This window comes from Misgurnus anguillicaudatus, chromosome 9 (genome assembly GCF_027580225.2).
Source record: "Misgurnus anguillicaudatus chromosome 9, ASM2758022v2, whole genome shotgun sequence".
In the NCBI taxonomy this organism is placed as follows: Eukaryota; Metazoa; Chordata; class Actinopteri; order Cypriniformes; family Cobitidae; genus Misgurnus; species Misgurnus anguillicaudatus.
Window position 1 is genome coordinate 36,847,782 of NC_073345.2, and position 22,219 is coordinate 36,870,000.

Here is a 22,219-nt window from a genome sequence, read left to right on the forward strand (position 1 = left end):
CAGCTCCATGGTATGATCATCACACCGCAGCTCTTAAAAAGGCAGCTAGAAAAATGGAAAGAAATTATAGAAGCACAAAGTTACAGGTATGGCGTGTAGCATGGAAAGAGAGTGTTAAACACTACAGACAGGCTATAAAAACGGCCAGATCTACCTATTTCAGTACGCTTATTAAAGAAAATCATAACAACCCTCGTTTCCTCTTTAGCACAGTTGCAAAACTGACAAGAAACAAAGAACAATCAGAAACCAATAGTAAACTCCAACACAATAGTAACGATTTCAATATGGAAGAAAATTAATGACAAATCTTTTTGAATTAAAACAGCCTGTTGAATTGTACTACCTGAAAAAAATGCATTGTATTAACCGTACTTGAATTTTAATGCATTGTATTTTTATGTTTTTGAATAGAAAAAGCATGTTGAATTGTACTACCTGAATAAAAATGCATTGTATTGACCGTACTTGAATTTTAATGCATTGTATTTTTAGGGCTTGCATTTTTAAGGGGTGAAATTCAACATGATTGCATATTTAAGATGTGAATATTTCACTTCAAAACATTTAAAACACATTTTCTGTATTAAAAATTCAATAGTCCATATTCATGTTTCAGATTTTTCTTCAAAATATTCAGTCTGTTTAAAAATACAACGTAAAATATTCAGCAGGCAATATTCTGTCCATTTAATTTCACGTCCACAAATTCGCGTCCAAAAATTCAGTGCTTCAAATTTCAACACTTCACATCCGGGAACTTCAGGAAAAGCAATAGACTACCGAGCATAATCTTCATCTGCTGTTAGTAGACCTCACCAGCAGGTGGTGCCAGAGCGTGTTGACGAAGAGCAGAGCAACAATTAAGAGACGACGAAAGGCCTTTACAAAACCTCATTTGCCAAAATGGACCGAGCGGTGAGTACATATTATGATATTCTGGGTCACTATGTATTCGATGCTTTATTCATTATTGTAAATGCGATGTTGTCATAAATATAAATCCAGAAAACTCTGTCAATGTCGGATTTTATATTAAGTCTAAGTAAAGTAACTGTAATACGTTCAGACATAGAGATTGCTTTGCTTATGATTCTAATGACAGATACTAAACGGTTTTTACATGATTACCGATTATAAATTAAAAGTTACATCTCAACCAAGATATCAGTTAATCTCCGTCATATATTGGTCGAGTAGAATTGTGATTTAGTTCTATAATCACAGCTGTGGTTAGGCCAGAGGCACGAGGCTGCAGTCAGAGCCATGATGATAGATTACGGGTGTGAAAGATCACAGATCCGTGATCCGTACGGATAGACTAAGACCTGCGTCTTAAGAATGATTCTGACTAACTGGCATAGCAATATATGAATGTTAATTAAGCCCATTGCACGAGCAAAGCTCAAGCTGACTATAGATATAAAAAAAGCAAAGCTCTTATATAAAGACACCAGTAACTGGCACAGCAAGTATAAGACTTTTGAATCTAAAATAATAAGTGGATTAAGCTCTTTTAATCTGCAAGTGAGGAATTAAAAGAGAAACTTTTACTGCTTCTGCTCTATCTAAAAAAAGGAAAGAAAACTACATAAACCATTATAACACACCGGCCACATTTATAATCTGGTGTGTAAGCTGGTGGCGTCTTATTTATATATATATATATATTTTTTTTTACTTTACCATACTCTTAACATATATTTGCCTTACTGTGGACCATAATATTTACAATCAACTTTTTCTTAATTTGTTGTAAAAGCTTTAGGCTACTTTAAAGGCATAGTTTACCCAAAAATGAAAATAATGTCATTAATGACTCTCATGTTGTTACAAAGTCGTAAGACCTCCGTTCACCTTTGAAAACACAGCTTAAGATTTTTTATATTTAGTCAGAGCTTGCTTGACCATTCATTGAAAATGTATGTGTACTGTCCATGTCCAGAAAGGTAATAAAAACATCATCAAAGTAGTCCATGTGACATCAGTGAGTCAGGTAGAAAGTGTTGAAGCATCGAAAATACATTTTGGTTCAAACATAACAAAAAATACGACTTTATTCAGCATTGTCTTCCGGTTCTGTTGTGAATCGTGTGCACAAGATTGAAGTCACGTGACTGCAGTGACGCGGCTGACATGTTACCTGGTGCGCCCCAGCTGTTTTTTGCGTCTGAGCTTCGTTTATAGTCTGAGGGAGATGGATGTTGTAAGTTTGAAAAAAAACTTCTCAAACAAGTCTGAGGATAACACGTCAGCAGCGTCACTGCAGTCTAGGATCCGATATGCTGGATCGGTATCAGGCCGATTGATATGTGCGTTAGCCGTGGTTGTTACTGACAAGCTATTAAAAAGACAACGTATTATAAAAGGACTATAAACGTTATTATGCACTATATTCAAAGTCTTTTAATACACTCAATAGCTTCATGTGAAGGAACAAACGCACATTTAGAGATATTTTAGTTCACAGAAACACTGTAACCACAAACTGTGTTAATCCGCTGGTGAAGCGGACGGATGAAACGCGTCATTCACACACGCACACCCAAGATAACTGTAGGTTATAAACTTTCCATTGCGGTGTGAGGATTCCCATGAGAGGATTCAAGGGCATCAATTCTGCACCCCGAATGTGCATAAAAAGTCTGGTCAAACGCATAATTTCCAAAACAACCATCTGCACACTAAAGCACAGAATTTTTTTAGCATACTTAATTGATCAAATATACCTAATATATGTTCTTCTAAACACTGTCATGATTAATATTTACTAATGTTCTCTGTAACTTGTAAATCATTTTAAATTATTGGTTTTAACATTTAAAATTATACTAGATGTAGCAGAAAGCACTATACACATTGAATTACAATAGTATTGGGCATATATCCATATAGGCTGATATACGGAATTCTGGTATCAGAATCAGTTAGGAAATGAAAAGTGGGATTGGGACATCCCTACTGCAGTCTTGTGCACGCAGTTCACAACGAAACCAGAAGAGAAGACAATGCTGAATAAAGTAAACAGAGGCTCCAGATAAAAAGAGAATGATTGTTTTTATTGCACTATTCTCCAAGTGAATCGGTTACACTATGAGACACATCACATTCCTTAAAAGTTTACACACCAATAGATCTGATCTTTGAAGGGAATAGGGCATAGGGATGATCAAGTCATCCACTGATTTACAACAGGTAGTTTGAGACAATGAAAGTCTTAAAAAACAGCGTTTGTGAAACTAAATGTTAGAGCGTGTGACCATCCGCTTTGTTGGCAGATTTTTCCAGTTACAGATATATGCTTCACGTCTCCCTCACTCATTATAAAATCAGCAGTGGCGGAATGACACATAAACGATGCGAAATGGTGAAGCAGTTACGGTGACGATACTGGTAGAATATCTCACGGCTATCAGACAATTACATTCAATAACTAACCAATAAGAATTCTTGTATAAAATAAATAGGACCTGTCTATCTATCCAGGGTATTGTTTCTCAAAAGTATCATAGGCCCAAGTAGATATCACCATTGCCACCAATGGTCTCTATGATCAACTTAGCTTTTGAAAAATGCAGCCCAGTAACGTTATCTGCATTAATAATTTGTCACCTACAGTATGATAAGTGGAAATCTTGTTAAGCTACTCTCCATGTCCCATACATGTTGTGTTTGTTTCACAAGGGAGACAATGAAGTGCTGAGATCAGCAAGGCACCTTTTGTCACTCTTGACCCAAGAAAAAGCTGCGTGTTCAACAAGTCAGGGAACAAACAGGTAATGGAATATTTTTTATCAAGCATTTTAACAATGTCAGCACACACATTATGATAAAACTTAATCTTTTTTTGTCAGATCATCTAATGGTAGAGTCCAAACTCAAGGGCCATCATCTTCTGTACAAACAGAAATGACCAGGTCAGTAGAAAATTGTATATTGCATTCCTGGTTATGAATTGTTGGTCTGCTCTGATCTACAAATTTCTGTATACATAAAATTTTTACAACAGGTCCTTTCCTGGATTATTTTCAAGTCGCAGAGGAAAACGCCGCTTTACTGGAGCATGTCCTGTGCCCATTAAACCAAAACCATTTCAGGTCATGTTCCACCTGCTTCCAGCCCAATGTGAGCGGTCCCCTAGTGGTCCAGATCAACTGGTCCATACACAGGCAGGACTAGGACGCAGAATTGCCACTCTAGATGAAAATATGACTCATGAAGAGGTACAGATACACTTCATGTCAAAAAGAACCTGTTAATATAATTATCTTTGTGAATGGTCACACAGAGCAGTGGTTCTCTCTTTTTTTTTTTTTTTTGCTGTGCGGCCCCCTTTATGCCCCCCCAAAGACATTCCACAACTTAAAATTTGAATTAAACAAAACAAATTACATTATTGCCTTATTTTTCTGATGTTTAATTAAAGAGAATTATGATAAATTAATGTTTTTTATAAAATGTCATTAAACTGGGATCCCCAGATATAGAGCAGCGATAGCAGCGTGATTAATTAATTCTGTTTTCTTTAACAGTTATGCGATAAACTTATCGAATTGTATCCAAAACTTGGAGGAGTAACTGGTGGATGGCTCCTTTATAAAGGATCTGGTAATATTTATTGCCTTGAGTATGAATGATCTAGATGTTTAAATATAGTTATAAATGACAGATACATACAGATAGAACAGTACTATGTTGAAGTGTTAAGAACATTAGATGTTTCATCAGAGAAATATATATACATGCATACATTAGAATGTAATAAAAACATAACATAACTCTTTTGTTGTTCATACTTTCAGGTGGTTGGGGAAGTCGGAAGCTTGCTGTAGTGGCACCTGCAGACTGTGGCTACACAGGCAGGCTTATAAAAATGAACAAAGTAAGAGAAAGTTCAGTCCTTTATATAGCCCCTCTCCAGGAGGAGCTTGACACTGCTCCCTTGCCACCATCATCGGAATCATTTCGTGACATGCCAAAGGCAGTATGCAAACAATGCAAAAAGTCCTTCCCACTTCAGATCCTTACAAATCACATTAAGACTTGTTCTGATGTTGTTGTGGTTGAAGATGAAAATCAGGATGATATTCTGTATAAGGCACATGATGTGGAAAGCGTGAAAAATAACAATGAAAAGGTAAATTCTCTCTGTACACTTGCATTTCTTTATAAATACATTTGGGCCTAAATGAGCAAAAGGTTAATTGCAAACTGTTGGAAAAATTTGCATAAAAAAGAATATTTAAGAGGTTTTTTTGTAAGCGGTTGGTCATCTATTTTATAGGGTTGCTGTCCGGTTTGCCAAGAAGAAATGCCCCTTGACATCTTGGAAGTCCATGCCAGTGAATGTGGTGAAAGGTGTGTAAGCTGGGAAATATTTTGTGACAAATAAAAAAATTATTTGTAAAAGTGCTCTTAACATCACATTAGAAACAGCATTTTTATTGTTTTCCCCCTGTAGACCACTGGATGATGAAATTAACAACACAACTGAGTTGTCATGTTTGGATAATGAAGTGAACAACACTGAATTTTCATACATGGATAATGGTATTTACATTGTTTCCTTCCTGGCTTTTTTGCCAGTTGCAAGAGGGTGACATGACAGTTTGTTGGCATTATGTTCTATTGCTGAAGTTCTAAATAAGTCTATATTTGAAGAGTTTCGTTGCAAGACGAGATAACCGCCGTTTTTTTAATTGTTCAGAAATCTCGTTTTTTGGTTGTGCATTCCAATTAATTTCAATGCAACTGCAGTTGGTTTGTTTTGATTTAAACCTTCATAACTTAAAAAATACAGCTAAGTAGCACAATAAAACAAAATAATAACATGATAACATAATAATAAACATGTTTTGACAAAAATGTTAAAAAATGAATTTATCTCATTTTGCAACGAAACTCTTCTTTTATAGTCCATCATGAATTTGTGGCAAACAAGTAGAGACAGAGAAAAATGGTACTACTATTGATGTGCAACATCTTGATATTTTATTTTTTATATCAGATTGGAAGACCCACCCTGATCCAAAAATGGCTGCTGACTTGTACAGAAAGGAAATTCTCAGATTGCATGAGACAGGGAAACCGCTTTTGATGTGTATGGACTTAAGATCAGGTGTTGAAGAACAAGAGAGGCAACTGATCAACTTTTACAAGCAAAGACACGTAGAGTGGGCATGTCCGGTTAAATGTCAACTTCAAGGTACAGTCTAAAGAAGAATAACTGTGTGCAATAAAATATGCAGCTCATATAGTCAACCTGTGATGTCAGCTTTAATTATTGTATGTTAATTTTTTTCAGGGGATGCCGCAGTTGGTGACGGAGTGACTAGGCACTTTTTTTCTACAGTTCTCGAAAAACTGAAGTATGGTTTCAGTTTGAACTTGGGTATGCAGTCATCTAATAGTTGCACTGCAAAATTTATATTTTGAATAATTGCTATAATTGGATATACCTAATGCTTATTTGGAATTAACAGGAAACACAGGAGTTACTTGCCTCTTCGAGGGGGAGCCTGACCACTTGGTGCCCTCATCCTTACAATTCCTCATTGAAAGCGATCTCTTCCTAGTTGCAGGGAGAATGCTAGGCCATTCCTTTCTGCATGGTGGCCCATGTTTTGCAGGGCTCAGCAGAGCTTTTGTTCATGTTCTGCTTCAAGGTTCTGAAGATACTGCCACTTTGCAACTGGAGGACTGCCCAGATGTTGACATACGAGAGACCATCGACTTGGTATATATAAAATGTTTTATTTTTGTAGATACTTGATTTAGTTTTGGAAGATGCTTTGACCTATTTGGAATTTGTTGTTGTTGCCATTTTATATATATACAGATCAGCCACAACATTGACCACCTGCCTAATATTGTGTAGATCCCCTTTTTGCCACCAAAACAGCCCTGACCTGTCAAGGCATTGACTCATTAAACCTTTCTATCAGAACCAGCATTCACATTTTCACCGATTTCAACTACAGTAGCTTGTCTGTTGGATCGGACACTGACCACTGCAGACTGGGAACACCCCACTAGAGCTGCTGTTTTGGAGATGCTCTGACCCAGTCGTCTAGTCATTACAATTGCACTAGCCCATTTTTCCTGCTTCTAACACATCAACTTTGAGGACAAGTGTAGTTGATGTGATAGAAGCAGGGAAAATGGGCGGATCGACTTTGACAAGGGCAAAATTTTGATTGCTGGGTCAAAGCATCTTGTGGGATGTTCCCAGTCTGATGTAGTCAGTACCTATCAAAAGTGGTCCAAGGAAAAAGTGAATGCAGGTTCTGATTAGAAGAATTTAGTGCCTCAACGGGTCAGGGCTGTTTTGGTGGTAAAATGGGGATCTACACAATATTAGACAGGTGGTCATAATGTTATGGCTCATCTGTGTGTGTTTGTATATGTGAAATTATTTATACGTAGTTACAACCCCTAGCATAAATTATGGAATCAACACACACTTTTTACATTTAATGATGTTCACCCAGATGCTTCACTTTAAAGCAAATAGACAAATCACAGAAACCTTTTTATTTTTTGTTCTTTAAATACGCAACTCAATCTGCTGTAATGACTTTTCTGACCCCGACATGCGCAGTGGGAACCGCCTGTGACGTGAAGGGGTCTATTAGTCAGCAGTAAAAACAATTGAGTGCTTACACACCTTAACCAGCTACTGATCTAATTGAAAAGAAACATGGCCTCAACAAGAGAGTTGTCAGTTGAAACAATGGAAATGATTTTTGGGGATTTGTATATTTGCTTTTAAGGGAAACATCTAGGTAAACATACCAGAGCAATGTTTGTGGTAAGCGTGGTATAAGAGGAATAATTGACTGTGTTGAATTATTTGAATATAAACACACCGCTTCACATCGTGCCACATTACCACCTTGACTGTGCGTTAATTTCTTATAATTCAACGGCCCGTCGTCAATTATTCCTTACACACACAAACCAAATATTATTCAGACATTTTTACTTTTTTTTTACATTTTTACTAGAGGGTGTATGACACTGTAGTTCTTTTATGTAAGTTAGGGTTAGCAAAATAAAGTTAAATACATGTCATTGAAAAATCTTCATACATTGCACTTCTAAAAACTAAAAATTTGGAATCAAAAATTATTTGGACACTTTTGTTATATTTGTTTTATTTATTTTTAGCTCAGTGGACATTCTCCATTAAATGAGGACCAGTCGAGTAAAGTACTGGTACTGTGTTTGTCTTGGGATCTTCCTGGTCCAACAGAAGGAAATAGGAGGTGGCTTTATGAACGTCTGCTATCACATGCGGTAATTAAAATTTGTGTTTGTGACAATGTAAATTGCACTTATTTTTATACATTTCAATTATCTTTTGCAACTAATTTTACTTGAATACTTGTTAATGCATTTTTATCATGCTTCTTATGGCACTGTAATACAGGTGTAAGAGAGATGTCAGCATTTATGATCTTTCACACTAAGCTTTATAATGTAAGGATGTTAAATTCTAGAATAACAGCAGGATAGTAAGAACATGCTCTGGGGTGAAAGGTTTTTTTCTGTCTGCATTCCGACATTGAAATTTGAATGTAACCCCCCCCATTTCTTTGTAGGTTCTTGGTAGAAGAACACGACAAATTAAACAGATAAGACGAGGACTAAAAGAGACTTTTGTTTGGAATCTTCTAAATGAGAGGAAGGATGTGGCATTTTCCCTAAGGAATCAGAGGACTCGTGCACTCCAGAGGTAAGGCTTCCTTCTCTTTAGATGACTACAAACATCTTTTTCCTTAAACGGAATGTCAATGTCTCTTTTCTTTGCAAACATAAATACATAACTGATTATAGACTCTCATTCTGTTACTTATTTAGATGCTGCTTTCCCATATCTCCTGGCATAGGAGTGATGATGAAGATGATGATGATGACGACAACGAATACTCGCCTGATATAAAGGAAGGAATCACTGGGTATTTAAAGCAGTTCATTGAGACAGGTATGTGCTTCAGAATTTGAAAAGTATAGCTGTGTCTTCCTAGCTAACAGAAAAAAAGTTCCTTGAAAGTTCCCATGGTTTCCAAAAACATTCTGCCAGCGTAAAAAGTGTCCAGTTTTCTTGAAGTTCTAAGAACGTTTTTGTGTTGTCTGAACGTTAGAGGAATGTTACATTTTACCTTTATTAAACGTTAGGACAATGACATGTTTTAATGTTCACACAATCTTTAAAACAACAACTGTTTATTATATTGACTTGTTTGATTGTTATATAAAACATAGAGAAACATTGCATTTCATTTTTTATAAAACATTATTTCTGAATGTTCAGTAAATATATTGCTGTAGAAAACACAATTCACTTACTAGGTATAGATGTTGTTTTGTTTCATTTTAAAGGATAATTCCGGTATTCAACACTTTGAGTCTCATTTCTGGTTTGTTTTGGATGAACTACAGTGATGGACACAGAAATCCCGACAATGGGTCGTGTCTTGACTTTTCGACTCATTTAGAAGCGTCTCCTGACTGCCCCAGAACGGAAGCCAATGGGCACGCACAAACACGTCACCAAAACAACACTCAACGTTCATTTTCAAAACTGTACTACTCCCCGAGTGGTTCGTGGTGTTCGTTGATGATCAAAAACAAATATATTAGCGCAATGTATGATTTCAGTCCGTGTTATTTGCTATAGTGGAACTATTTTTTCAGATACCTCACAACCGCGTATATACTTCCGCTCTATATTTGAGTCTGAAGCATGAATGAACGTAGTCCAATAAACTGTAATAAAACGGTAGCATACTTTCAAAATCAAGTTTATTTAAAACACTTACACCATCCAATATGTTTTTTCATCAGCAAAACAATAAAGAAGATATTTTGCAGAAACCCCAGTGCTCCGTCATGCATGTCAACAGATCCGCACACTTTAAGAGCTAAAGCATATATATCCAATACAACAGTAATCCCCCATAACTCCGTGTGACATATTGACGTCTTGTGAAGCAAATCAATCAGTTTTTGCAAGAAACTGAACGTTATTTACAACACTATTAGCGTGCTTTCCGTTTGAGGTGATCTCTTCCACTATTGCTGTTGGCTATGGATGTTGGTCTCTCTGCGCCACCTATAGAGCGGGAGCGTGAAGCGCACTTCCTGCTTGGCAAAAGCTCTGCGTTAACGCTGTAAAATATATATATATATATATATATATATATATATATATATATTATTCGAATCTCAAAACTGAAAATCGAATGTCAACCCACGAATCGAATGTCAGCCCTACAAATATGGGATAAATTTCTTCTGAAAGTAAACAGACCCTTTTCTGTTTCCCGGCGGCGGAGTGATATATCAGCGAGCAATGCGTCTTCCAAGGGAAGTCAATGGAATTTTACAAAATGCCAAATAAAACACGACAGAAACTGTATTTCGCTACACAACTTGTTTTTAATCATCAACGAACACCACGAACCACTCGGTGAGCAGCACAGTTCCGAAAATGAACGTTAAGTGTTGTTTTAATGACGTGTTTGTGCATGGCCACCGACCTCCACTCTGAAGCAGTCAAGAGACGCCCCCAAACGAGTCAAAAACTCAAGACACGACCCACTGTCAAAATGTATGTGTCCATCAATGTAGTTCATCCAAAACAAACCAGAAATGAGACTCAAAGTGTTAAATACCGGAATTATCCTTTAAGTCACCATTATTGTGATTAATGTGTTTTAGTTGGACTCTTGACTTTTTGCTTGCTAGGTTTTTTCCGGGTTGTTAACTTTGTGTTAATACACCACATTTGTTATAAACATGTAAAGTTAATAGTGTAATTCTGTGGTGGTTGGTACATAATGGTAGAGATCATCACCTAATTAATTTACTAATCAAAAGTTTATTTTCTGTCAATAATGTAAATGAGATCCAGCACTTTCACAGCAGTTTGTCATTAAGGAGTTTTAGAAACTTAACACAAAAATATCTGCTGTAAAATTGGGATGCACAAACATCAAGAATCAGACTATGAATCTCAACCATGGTGACAAATAAAATTGTAAAAAAAATCATTATCAATGCTGCAGTGCATGCTGGGAGTCCTGAATGAGATTTGTAATTTGTTGATACCCAGCATGCTTTGCAGCAAGAAGTTTTTCATTTAATTGTCACCATGATTGAGATTCATAGTCTGATTCTTGATGTTTGTGCATCCCAATTTTACAGCAGATATTTTTGTCCAAAGTTTCTAAAACTCCTTAATCACAAACTGCTGTGAAAGTGCTGGATCTCATTTACATTATTGACAGAAAATAAACTTTTGATTAGTAAATTAATTAGGTGATGATCTCTACCATTATGTACCAACCACCACAGAATTACACTATTAACTTTACATGTTTATAACAAATGTGATGTATTAACACAAAGTTAACACAACCAGGAAAAAACCTAGCAAGCAAAAAGTCAAGAGTCCAACTAAAACACATTAATCACAATAAGGGTGACTTAAAATGAAACAAAACAACATCTATACCTAGTAAGTGAATTGAGTTTTCTACTGCAATATATTTACTGAACATTCAGAAATAATGTTTTATAAAATAATAAAATGCAATGTTTCTCTATCATTTACATAACAATCAAACAAGTCAATATAATAAACAGTTGTTGTTTTAAAGATTGTGTGAACATTAAAACATGACATTGTCCTAACGTTTAATAAAGGTAAAATGTAACATTCCTCTAACGTTCAGACAACACAAAAACATTCTTAGAACGTCAAGAAAACTGGACACTTTTTACGTTGGCAGAACATTTTTGGGAACTTTCAGGGAACGTTCTTAGAACTTTTTTCTGTTAGCTGGGTTACAGATATTTTTTAACAACTCACTATAAGAAGCTATTCTGGGAGACTCATGTTTCTTTAGTGTCAAAGTGGTATTTGTGAAGGGTCATAAAGCTCTCAGATTTCATAAATATCTGCATTTGTGTTCTGAACTTGTGTTCCGTCTTATGGATTTGGAGTAATTAATGACATAATTTTAATTTTAGTGTAAACTAACCCTTTAAAATAAAATTAACCACTTTAAGTTTTTCAGCCTTAGGAAGGTCAAACAAATTAGTTTTGGAAAAGGGGTGGAAAACGTCTCGGGTTATGTATGTAACCCTTGTTCTATGATAAGGGAATGAGTCGCTGTGTACAGACACATCCTGGGAATACCTGAGTGTTACTACATCTTGTCAAAAGGGGCACAATAGGTCACCTTTAAAGGAAAGTCATAACATGTAGAAATTCTGTAAGAGTGTGTAAATGAATTTTAGGGTGAACTGCTTCTTTTGTCATTTCAGCATCCAGCGAGGATCTAAAAAACCTTCTAAAGTTCTGGGTGGGATGGGAGCGGATGGAGGCAAATATGGCTGTGGAAATTGTCAAAAGCGATTTCCCGAAATCCTCCACCTGCTTTTGTGTTCTCCGGCTACCAGGGCACTACAATGATTTCCAGACGTTCAAAAAGGACTTGTTGATGTGCATTGGCACGTGCAAGTATGGTTTTGGCCATGTTTAATTTTTAGACACATGCACATGTTACATTTGTTGCACACTAATATGCACGTATTCTTCGAGTTAATAGATGGCACTTTGGTCAAATACTTTGTTAAAATCCAGCTTAAAATTGTTTTTTTACGTGTTTACTGTACATGATGCATGTAGTGATATTTGATAATGTGCTATAAGTAACAACACATTCTGTGTTTAAGTAATGGGTTACTTTTTGTAAATGCAGTTACTTGCATTATAAGCTTAAACTGTTAAACAATGGACTTTTATTCATGCATGAAGTCATGCAGTGGTTTTAGTAATGTTGAATATCTGTTCCTTGTTGGAATCTGAGCAATATCTTAAAAGTACTTTAAAAACAAAGTATTTGTATTTTGCAAGTTATGCAACAAAGTATTTGTATTTTGCAAGTTATGCAAATGTATTTGAACTTGTTCAGTGGAAGCACAAATATTAAATTGAAGCAGTAGTTTAATAATAATTTCATAATCTCCCTACTGTGCTTATCAATAAATAAGTTACACAGAAACAAAAGCAGTTTTTATTATGCTTTTTAAGGTACTGTTAACTCAAATTACTCATTACATAATTGCTACTGATTTAAGTCAGCATTTGCAGAAGATAAAAATCACTATTCCATAAGAACTGATTGGCAAAAATGGAGTGCAACTAGATAGATATCCCAGCCAAAAGTCTGTGAAGGTCCTTTGGGGTCTACAGTTTCTCTGAGTGCTGCCATTTGCTCATCAGTCAGGGGACATTCAGTTTGAGGCACAACAATACTGGAATGTGCATCAACGCTCAGTCCACTACTCTCCCAGTCTATTTGTGGTATGCTTAATCCCTAAAAAAAACAGCAAGATGAATCATTTAATGTCACAAATGAGATCCCACTTACAATTCTGAAAAAAAATTCAATTAACCCAAATTTTATAGTAATGGATTAAACTAGTCCTAAGCCCATTTCACACAGCATGTTGATCCTATAAAATTGCCAGAGTGCCTTCTGTGTGAACACAAACATGTCTTGGGATGGGGACCTAGTAACATTACCCGGATCAGTCCCGGAAAGCAACCTGTGTGAACAAAAGCTGTAATCAGTGCGTAAGGCAGGAGTGGGAATCGAGGGCCACAGTCCTGCAGAGTTAAGCTTCAACCTTAATCGAACCCACCTGAATGTCATTTCCAAACACTCCTGAAGACTTCAATTAGATTTTTCAGCTGTGTTTGATTAGGGTTGGCACTAAACTCTGCAGGACTGTGGCCCTCCAGGACCAGGAATTGCCCACCCCTGGCGTAAGGGGTTTGCCATAGTGATGATGCTGAAGCTTAAATCGTTCTCCAGCTTGGCGAAATGGTATGCAATGCACTAGTTTATGATCAAATCAGAAGAAACTAATGCATAAGTGTGGTTTCATAAGAAATAAATTATAGATCATATGCAAACTTAAGATGCTAAGGAGATATCTCAAGTCACATTGATGTCATGTGACTTTACAGGATGTGTAAACATGCACAGATTTCAGAAAAATCACTGGCAGTGTGAATGAACCAAAATTAGATGATCCAAGGGACACTTTATCAGTGTTTTCTGGAATCTCTGTGTGAAAGAGGGGCCATAGATCAAAATGCACTTTTGAGCTATTTTAACTGAAAGCAACTTATTAAAAAAATAAAGCAACTTGACAAATCTAAAAAATATGTCAGTGCCATTATTTTGTAGGTCTCAAGGTGCACATCAGAAATTTCTTATTTAAAAAAGATACTTAAATTACCTAATTGAACTAAATCCTAATCCTGGCTTAATCTAAGCCCTGTATGTTAAATTGGGCCTAATATCTTTATTCAAATGTGTTGTATTAAATACACTGTGATCATTATTGTCTTTTAATGTCAAAATCCACAACAAACATACCTCTATGTCAGGTTCAGGTACAGGATTGCGGATACTTCCCATCACCCACAACTGGTTAGGGGTCATATTGCCCTCTGTGCGTATTGGGTGATTGTCCCAGGTGTTTCGGAAAAGGTTGAGGTCATCTTGAAGCCGTGGAAGAAATACATAGTGGCAACAGAACAAATGTGTAAGGTCAGAAATGTCAAGGTGTCCACCTTCTTCCAGAGCATGTAGAACATCGTAATAGACATTTGTCACTGCTGTCCAGACATCTCTCCACAACCTCTCTATACTGAAAAGTTAAGTAATGCATCAATAAAATATTACATTTTCAGACAGATATTATGCACAATTTGATTAACTATAAAATGTATAATAATATTTATTTTCAATAAAACTTAAAAAATCTTAAACAATTCAAATAACAATATTGGAAAATTTCAACTTACCGTTGATTGTGGACGCTCTTTCCTGAAATAAAGCTGCCCCTTTCTGTTCCACGAACTGTGAACATCAGGCGAGCCACGTCCACATTTTCGACGCCCTGATCTCCTTGTACCCTAAAAACATGGGTGTTTAAATAGAGATATTGAAACATTACTCAAAAATGTATCTTTATTTGCTAAAACATTAAATACAAACAATAGTTCACCCAAAAATTAAAATTCTGTCATCATTTACTCACTGTTATGTTGTTACAAACAGGTCAACAGGTTTCATTTTCTCTTAAAAATCGGAAGGTGACCCTTAGTTACAAATATATATCGTCGCAGTGGGCCCCCAATTTGCAAAATCCTCAACTGTGGATAACATAATTATGCCGCAATAGTTAGTCTGTCTGAAACTAAGCTGATTCAACCACATCACTGTGTGACACTTGCATTACATGTGAACGGCCCCTACGCTAATATGATTTTGTTTTTCTCTCCCTGTCTCGTCCCTGGGTCCCATTGACCCTGAGGACAATGGGACAAACAGACCCAGTTCCGGTAGATGTGAGAGTCGGCCCACCTCTGATCTACTGGTCGTCCTTCAATGTGATGCCCAGCTGATGCCTGACCAACGACCACCGGCAGGACCCGCTTAATATCCGCTTAATCTCTGCTTAATCTCCGCTTAAGCTCCGCTTAAGCTCCTTATCCGTTTATATGTGTGTATATACATGTATATCTCCCAAGGGTTTTTCCCTCCTAGGACTTTTATTTTTATTTCCTCGGCTAAACAACCCGGGGTTTTTGTTTTTTTTTTTCTCCTAGGGGTTTTTTTACCCCGGGGAGGTAGCCTGCTTGGGCTTAACTTAGCTTCTTCTTCTAGACGTTACATTAGTAATACGCTCGCTCATAATGTCGCGTCATAGCCGCAGCAAATTTGACTGCTTATGCTATTGTGTATTATGTTATGCTATCTGTTGTTTTCTGTGCTTTTCACTGCTTCTATTAATGTAAAGCTGCTTTGAAACAATTGAGTATTGTGAAAAGCGCTATATAAATAAAATTGAATTAAAATTGAATTGAATTACAAACCTGTATAAATGTCATTGTTCTGATGAACACAGAGGAAGATATTTTGAGAAATGTTTGTGATCAAACTGTTTGTGCACCCCATTTACTTCCATGGTATTCTTTTTCCCCTACTATGGAAGTGAATGGGGTCCAAGAACGGTTTGATCACAAACATTTCTCAAAATATCTTCCTCTGTGTTCATCAGAACAATGACATTTATGCGGGTTTGTAACAACATGACATTGAGTAAATGACAGAATTTTCATTTTTGGGTAAACTATCCCTTTAAGGGCTGTTTACATTATAACGGTGGTAACTATAAAAAATATACTATATAAAGTATACAGGAGTTCTATAACGATGAAGATACAAGGAACCACATAGTTGGGGTCACGTTGAGCGAATGTTTTTCATCTGATGAATGATAAACAATTGAAAGCCAATCAAATCTATTTGAACTTCAAGTGCACATGCTTTTGAAATGATGTGGATAAGCATTGCTGACGTCCATCACAAAATTACATCAGGTCCAGCACCGTACAATAATTATAATAGTGTCCATGGACCATAACAATAACTTTATGCTAATTCCCTCATGCATGCAAATCATTTGTCTTCAATGGCATTAACTAATATTGCATATTTTCTGTAATAAAAACTTTGCTATTGTTTACTTGTCACTTAAAGGTGCAGTGTGTAATTTTTGAAAGGATCTCTTGACAGAATGCAAAAGAATATACAAAACTATATTATCAGGGGTGTATAAAGACCTTTTTATAATGAACCATTATGTGTTTATTGTCTTAGAATGAGACGTTTTAATATACATACACCGAGGGTCCCATTACATGGAAGTTCCCATTTTGTGCCGCCGTGTTTCTACAGAAGCCCTTAATGGACAAACATTTTTACTAAGTTGTCTCAGTTGATGACATGTTTTTCCGGTGGCGGCTACAATAGTTTCTCTATGCGTTTCAAAAGCGAGGGGTAAGCAGTGGACTGAGCCGTTGGTTGCAATTTGCAACCTCACCACTAGATGGCGCAAAAATGTACACACTGCACCTTTAATGTGTAAATATGCTGTTCTTGTTGAATTTACAAAGAGGGTATATGTTATCAGCACTACTAAACAGTGATATTTTGTGTAATCTAATATCTTACCTTTGGTGTAGTCAATGTAGTAGAATTAAAACAATATTAAGTCAATATCACTGCAACAGCGCTGTACACCTGATGTAATTTTGTTATGGACCACAGCAGAGCTTCTACAAATAGTTTCATATGCACGTGCACTTGAAGTTCAAATAGATTTGATTGGCTGTCAATTGTTTATCATTCAACAGATTAAAAAAATCCCTCAGAAAGTGATCCCAATGATTTCGCTCATTGTATCATTGTTATTATAGTTGTGGTGTGAGCTCCGCTATTCTCTATAATATAAAAGATTTTAAACTATATTTTATATAGTTATTATAATATGAATGGCCCCCTAAAAGGCTGATTAAAAGTGTCGATGTAAATCATTTCCTTAAATAAACTGATAAAATATGAAAGATTTGGCATCCAAATGCTAAATGACAGGTAGCCTACCCAGGGTTTAAATTGGGCCTGGACTAAGCCCTGGCACAAAGGCTGAAGGTCTCGCTCTGCTCCGTGCCAGCGTACCCATTCATTAAGCTTCATGCTCTGTGTGCAGGGCACCAACGACAAAACCGGATTGCGCGAGCGGGGTTTCTTTTTTCATTTGCATGACGCTTCAATCGTTTTTGTCACAATGTGCTCTGAGAACCTCAAGGATCATTAGACATTGTAGAGATGAGAGAAGAAAGAGATAAGAACGGTGACCACGTCGAGAAAACTTAATAGAAGACTAAACAAAGTATTTAAGTATGTTTAGCATGTCACTCATCTCATTACAATATGTTAAATAGATAAAACTGGATATAACTTAGTTTATTAAAATAATATTTTGATTATACAAATCAATTACAACCTAACTTTAGTGATTTTTTTACTTTATCTCTATGGCTAATTTATAAGAGATGTTAATGATACAGTACTGTCTGTTGTACCTTTTCTTGTTAATTTAAGCTTTTGGGGTATCTTATGCCTAAAATTATTCAAGGAGGTTGATTCTTATAACTTCCTTCAAAGTTTGATCAATTGTGCATAATGACATGTGCAACAAATGCAAATCTATGAGTCTAAAACGCTATATGCATAATTTAAAGTTAAGAGGCTATTTTTTTAAATATTTTGGGTCAACTTCTGGCACACCTTTAAAGCTGAAACTTATGAAATCCTATCAGAGGTCCAGAATGTCATTGAAACACACCACTGGCTTTCTGTCATCAGTATTAAGCATGTTACCCCTCAAACCCCCAATCCCCCCACATTACAAATGCCAATTTAACCCCTGAGCCTACCTGAGAGGGAAGCCAAATGTCTCCACTGCTTCTTGAAAAAAATCCAAGGTAGTTGCAGCAAGGTTGTTAGAAGCAGCACCAAGGTACATTACCTGTTGACACAGAATAAATGCTGAATATAGATAATATAGACACAGTAAGTAAAATATAGTTAAGTGTAGCCATGCACTACCTTGCGTGAAAAGCCATCTACACCCCCAAAGATGACTATATTGTAGCTGGGAAAAAATGTTTCATGCAATGTTTTAAAAAGACCACATATCTCTATCATAAGGACTGCAACATGCAATAACTGAATGACAAACTTACCGAATTAATTTGTGGTTGGTGTCAATGTGCATTATTGACCTAGGACTTGATACTGAATAGGTCCGTCGTACAACGCAGCCCAATTGGGCCATTCGGGACATGACTCCCACTGTATCAATCCGGTGCATTGCTGCCCTGACCCGGTCAAACTGAACATGGTGTCCTCGCGCCTTTAAAGCGGCTCTCATCATTCTGTATCCGCAGTGAGGCATGTGTTGCTTTACATCTTTCACACAATCATCTAGCTCTTCGTCCGTGAGAGTGCTATATCGTGCCCGAACGGAGAGGTTACATTCTGCCATTCGTCTGAATACTGAACGTGTACTTACTCCAATCATGCGAGCAATAGTTGGAACGGAACAGTTAAGGTCCAGGAGATTGGTGATGTAATCCGGTGAGATTTGAAGACGTGGCCGTCCTATCGACCCTGACTCCTGCAGAATAGTCTGAGTGCGCGTCTCCCCATCTGACACGTTTAGTCTAATTAGTCTGAGCAGTTCTGAGATGCCTTCGAAAATATCACATGGGATGGTAACTAAATTGGACACAGCACTTAAAAAGACCAGTTCTTGCGAGCAGATAAACTCCAGGAAGTCCATGTCAAGGGGCAGGCGTCCAACAGCATTTTCCAAGCGTGAACGGAGTCTTTCCAAAACATAATCCAAAATCAATTGCTAAAAGGAAATATATAATATTGCATATTAAATAACTCATCTTGCTTGCCATACCAATGAAACTGAAGTAAAATAATATCTTACAACGCTAATAATCAACTTAATTACGATAACAATCAACTCACCGCTCGGTCCATTTTGGCAAATGAGGCCTTTCGTCGTCTCTTAATTGTTGCTCTGCTCTTCGTCAACACGCTCTGGCACCACCTGCTGGTGAGGTCTACTAACAGCAGATGAAGATTATGCTCGGTAGTCTATTGCTTTTCCTGAAGTTCCCGGATGTGAAGTGTTGAAATTTGAAGCACTGAATTTTTGGACGCGAATTTGTGGACGTGAAATTAAATGGACAGAATATTGCCTGCTGAATATTTTACGTTGTATTTTTAAACAGACTGAATATTTTGAAGAAAAATCTGAAACATGAATATGGACTATTGAATTTTTAATACAGAAAATGTGTTTTAAATGTTTTGAAGTGAAATATTCACATCTTAAATATGCAATCATGTTGAATTTCACCCCTTAAAAATGCAAGCCCTAAAAATACAATGCATTAAAATTCAAGTACGGTCAATACAATGCATTTTTATTCAGGTAGTACAATTCAACATGCTTTTTCTATTCAAAAACATAAAAATACAATGCATTAAAATTCAAGTACGGTCAATACAATGCATTTTTTTTCAGGTAGTACAATTCAACAGGCTGTTTTAATTCAAAAAGATTTGTCATTAATTTTCTTCCATATTTCAATAACTTCTTTTCTAACAAAATTACGGCTATTAGGGAAAACATCGTAACTACCCAAGCAGCCATCACTCTACCCATTAGTTCACTAAACACTAGATTACCATATGAACATCTTGATTCATTTAAACCTACTACAATAGATGAGCTCTCTAAACTAGTCACATCATCCAAATCATCGTCCTGTATATTAGACCCCGTTCCCACAAAACTACTTAAAGTAACAGCTTTCAAGCTAGCAGTTATTAAACCGCTGATTAAAAAAACACAGCTTGATCAGGGAGAGCTTAATAACTTTAGACCAATCTCAAATTTCCCTTTTCTTTCGAAAATATTAGAAAAAGTAGTGGCAAGCCAGTTACGCACATTCTTGACAAATAATAGTACGTATGAAAAGTTCCAATCAGGATTCAGGCCCCACCATAGCACAGAGACAGCGCTGCTTAGAGTTACAAATGACCTCCTGTTAACATCCGATCGTGGTGAAATCTCAATCCTTATATTACTAGACCTTAGCGCAGCCTTTGACACAATAGACCACACAATCTTACTCAATAGACTAGAAAACTATGTTGGTATCAGTGGTCAGGCGTTAGTCGTATCTAACCAATCGGTATCACTTTGTTTATGTAAATGAGGAAGAGTCATATCACTCCCTGGTTAAATATGGTGTACCGCAGGGATCAGTTTTAGGTCTCATTAGCGTTCTCATTATATATGTTCTCATTATATATGTTACCTCTAGGAGACATTATCAGGAAACATAACATAAGTTTTCACTGCTATGCGGATGATACCCAGCTTTACATCTCCTCACATCCCAGCGAAACCCACACGTTTTCTAAGCTAACAGACTGCATTAGCGATGTTAGTGACTGGATGGCACATAACTTTCTTAAGCTCAACTCCAATAAGAGATGCTTATTATTGAACCGAATCGCTACAAACATAATATGTCAGATTACAAGTTGCACATAGATGGCTGCACTGTGGTACCATCTTCCTCGGTTAGGAACTTAGGTGTGATGTTTGACAGCAATTTATCCTTCGATAGTCATATCGGCAACGTCTGCCGCACAGCATTCTTCCATCTTAGAAATATCTCAAAAATACGCCATATACTGTCTACATCTGACGCAGAGAAGCTTATCCATGCTTTTATGACCTCTAGAATAGACTATTGTAACTCGCTACTTGGGGGATGCCATGCAAATCAGGTAAACAAGCTGCAGCTAGTTCAAAAGGCTTCTGCAAGAGTGCGTACTCGATCTAAGAAGTATGACCACATAAGTCCAATTCTAGCATCTTTACACTGGCTACCAGTTAATTATCGCATACATGGCCTAGCACCTTCATATCTTAAAGAATTACTATCAGAATACAATCCATCACGTGCACTGCGTTCGCAAAACTCTGGTCTCTTAGTTATCCCTAAAATATCAAAAGTGTCTAAAGGTGGAAGATCCTTTTCCTACTTAGCCCCTAAGCTCTGGAATGATTTACCAACCGTTGTCCGAGAATCAGACACAATAGATACCTTTAAATCTAGACTTAAAACTTTTCTCTTTAACAAGGCATTCACATAACTGTTTTAGTAATGGTACTCATCTCACAATAGATAGCTTGTACAACCTGATAAATAAATAAACTAAATCCTCATTTTCGTCAACATTTCAAAGCATGGTAAATGCTATTAATAAACTTAAGAAAATGTTTAATCTCTCCTTACTTGTTTACATATGTGCAGCAAACCATGAGCTGAGGCATAAACTTTCAAAAACAAATGTCAAGTATAAAATAGAAAAGGCTACATATAAGGAAAAGAAACGCTACTTTGTGCACATACAAACCACAATACAAGGCCAAAACTTCAACACTAGACCAATAAATCGGGCCATTAATTGCCAAAGTGCAGAGGAGTGATTGAAAATTATGTATGGCATTATGTTATCACTTGCTCGGCCCTCCACCTGAGGTTTCTGAGTCGAGTAGGGGAGTACTGTGAAGCCCAGACAGGCATCAGGGAGATGGCTGGCGCAGTCACGTCCCCGTCTCCCCTTTACTCCCTTGCTCGTCCGGATTTCAATAAAGCTCGGTGGGTATAGATTTGTGGTGT

At 36.7% G+C, this 22,219-nt stretch overlaps 2 protein-coding genes across 3 annotated transcripts; one reads left to right on the forward strand and one right to left on the reverse strand.

Annotated features, from left to right (window-relative positions):
- The first annotated feature begins 3,648 nt into the window (after nucleotides 1–3,648).
- Nucleotides 3,649–13,020, forward strand: LOC141349224 (uncharacterized). 2 transcript variants are annotated; one of them, XM_073871717.1, is made up of 13 exons: nucleotides 3,649–3,776; nucleotides 3,855–3,917; nucleotides 4,010–4,223; nucleotides 4,533–4,608; nucleotides 4,803–5,358; nucleotides 5,462–5,550; nucleotides 6,008–6,205; nucleotides 6,305–6,391; nucleotides 6,483–6,736; nucleotides 8,170–8,298; nucleotides 8,604–8,737; nucleotides 8,863–8,986; nucleotides 12,337–13,020. In XM_073871717.1, the coding sequence occupies exons 5-12, from the start codon at nucleotides 5,312–5,314 to the stop codon at nucleotides 8,942–8,944; spliced, it is 1,020 nt and encodes a 339-aa protein (XP_073727818.1). In that variant the 5' UTR covers nucleotides 3,649–3,776; nucleotides 3,855–3,917; nucleotides 4,010–4,223; nucleotides 4,533–4,608; nucleotides 4,803–5,311; the 3' UTR covers nucleotides 8,945–8,986; nucleotides 12,337–13,020. The 2 variants fall into 2 exon arrangements, with proteins under 2 accessions (XP_073727818.1, XP_073727819.1); XM_073871718.1 differs by lacking the exon at nucleotides 5,462–5,550 and having other exon boundaries at nucleotides 4,803–4,882; nucleotides 12,337–13,019.
- An 831-nt stretch (nucleotides 13,021–13,851) lies between these two features.
- On the reverse strand, nucleotides 13,852–19,490 carry LOC141366253 (uncharacterized). The gene is made up of 4 exons (XM_073871719.1): nucleotides 18,546–19,490; nucleotides 18,374–18,465; nucleotides 14,894–15,004; nucleotides 13,852–14,736 (listed from the first exon to the last, which is right to left on the reverse strand). The coding sequence occupies exons 1-4, from the start codon at nucleotides 18,642–18,644 to the stop codon at nucleotides 14,355–14,357; spliced, it is 684 nt and encodes a 227-aa protein (XP_073727820.1). The 5' UTR covers nucleotides 18,645–19,490; the 3' UTR covers nucleotides 13,852–14,354.
- Between the last annotated feature and the right edge of the window lie 2,729 nt (nucleotides 19,491–22,219).

Coding starts and splice junctions, on each gene's coding strand:
- LOC141349224 (XM_073871717.1), top strand. CDS start 5,312: ATGCCCCTTGACATCTTGGAAGTCCATGCCAGTGAATGTGGTGAAAG. Junction 6,737..8,169: donor TACGAGAGACCATCGACTTG/GTATATATAAAA, acceptor ATTTATTTTTAG/CTCAGTGGACATTCTCCATT. Junction 8,299..8,603: donor AACGTCTGCTATCACATGCG/GTAATTAAAATT, acceptor ATTTCTTTGTAG/GTTCTTGGTAGAAGAACACG.
- LOC141366253 (XM_073871719.1), bottom strand. CDS start 18,644: ATGATAGAGATATGTGGTCTTTTTAAAACATTGCATGAAACATTTTTT. Junction 15,005..18,373: donor ACATTTGGCTTCCCTCTCAG/GTAGGCTCAGGG, acceptor CCATGTTTTTAG/GGTACAAGGAGATCAGGGCG. Junction 14,737..14,893: donor AAGAGCGTCCACAATCAACG/GTAAGTTGAAAT, acceptor TTAACTTTTCAG/TATAGAGAGGTTGTGGAGAG.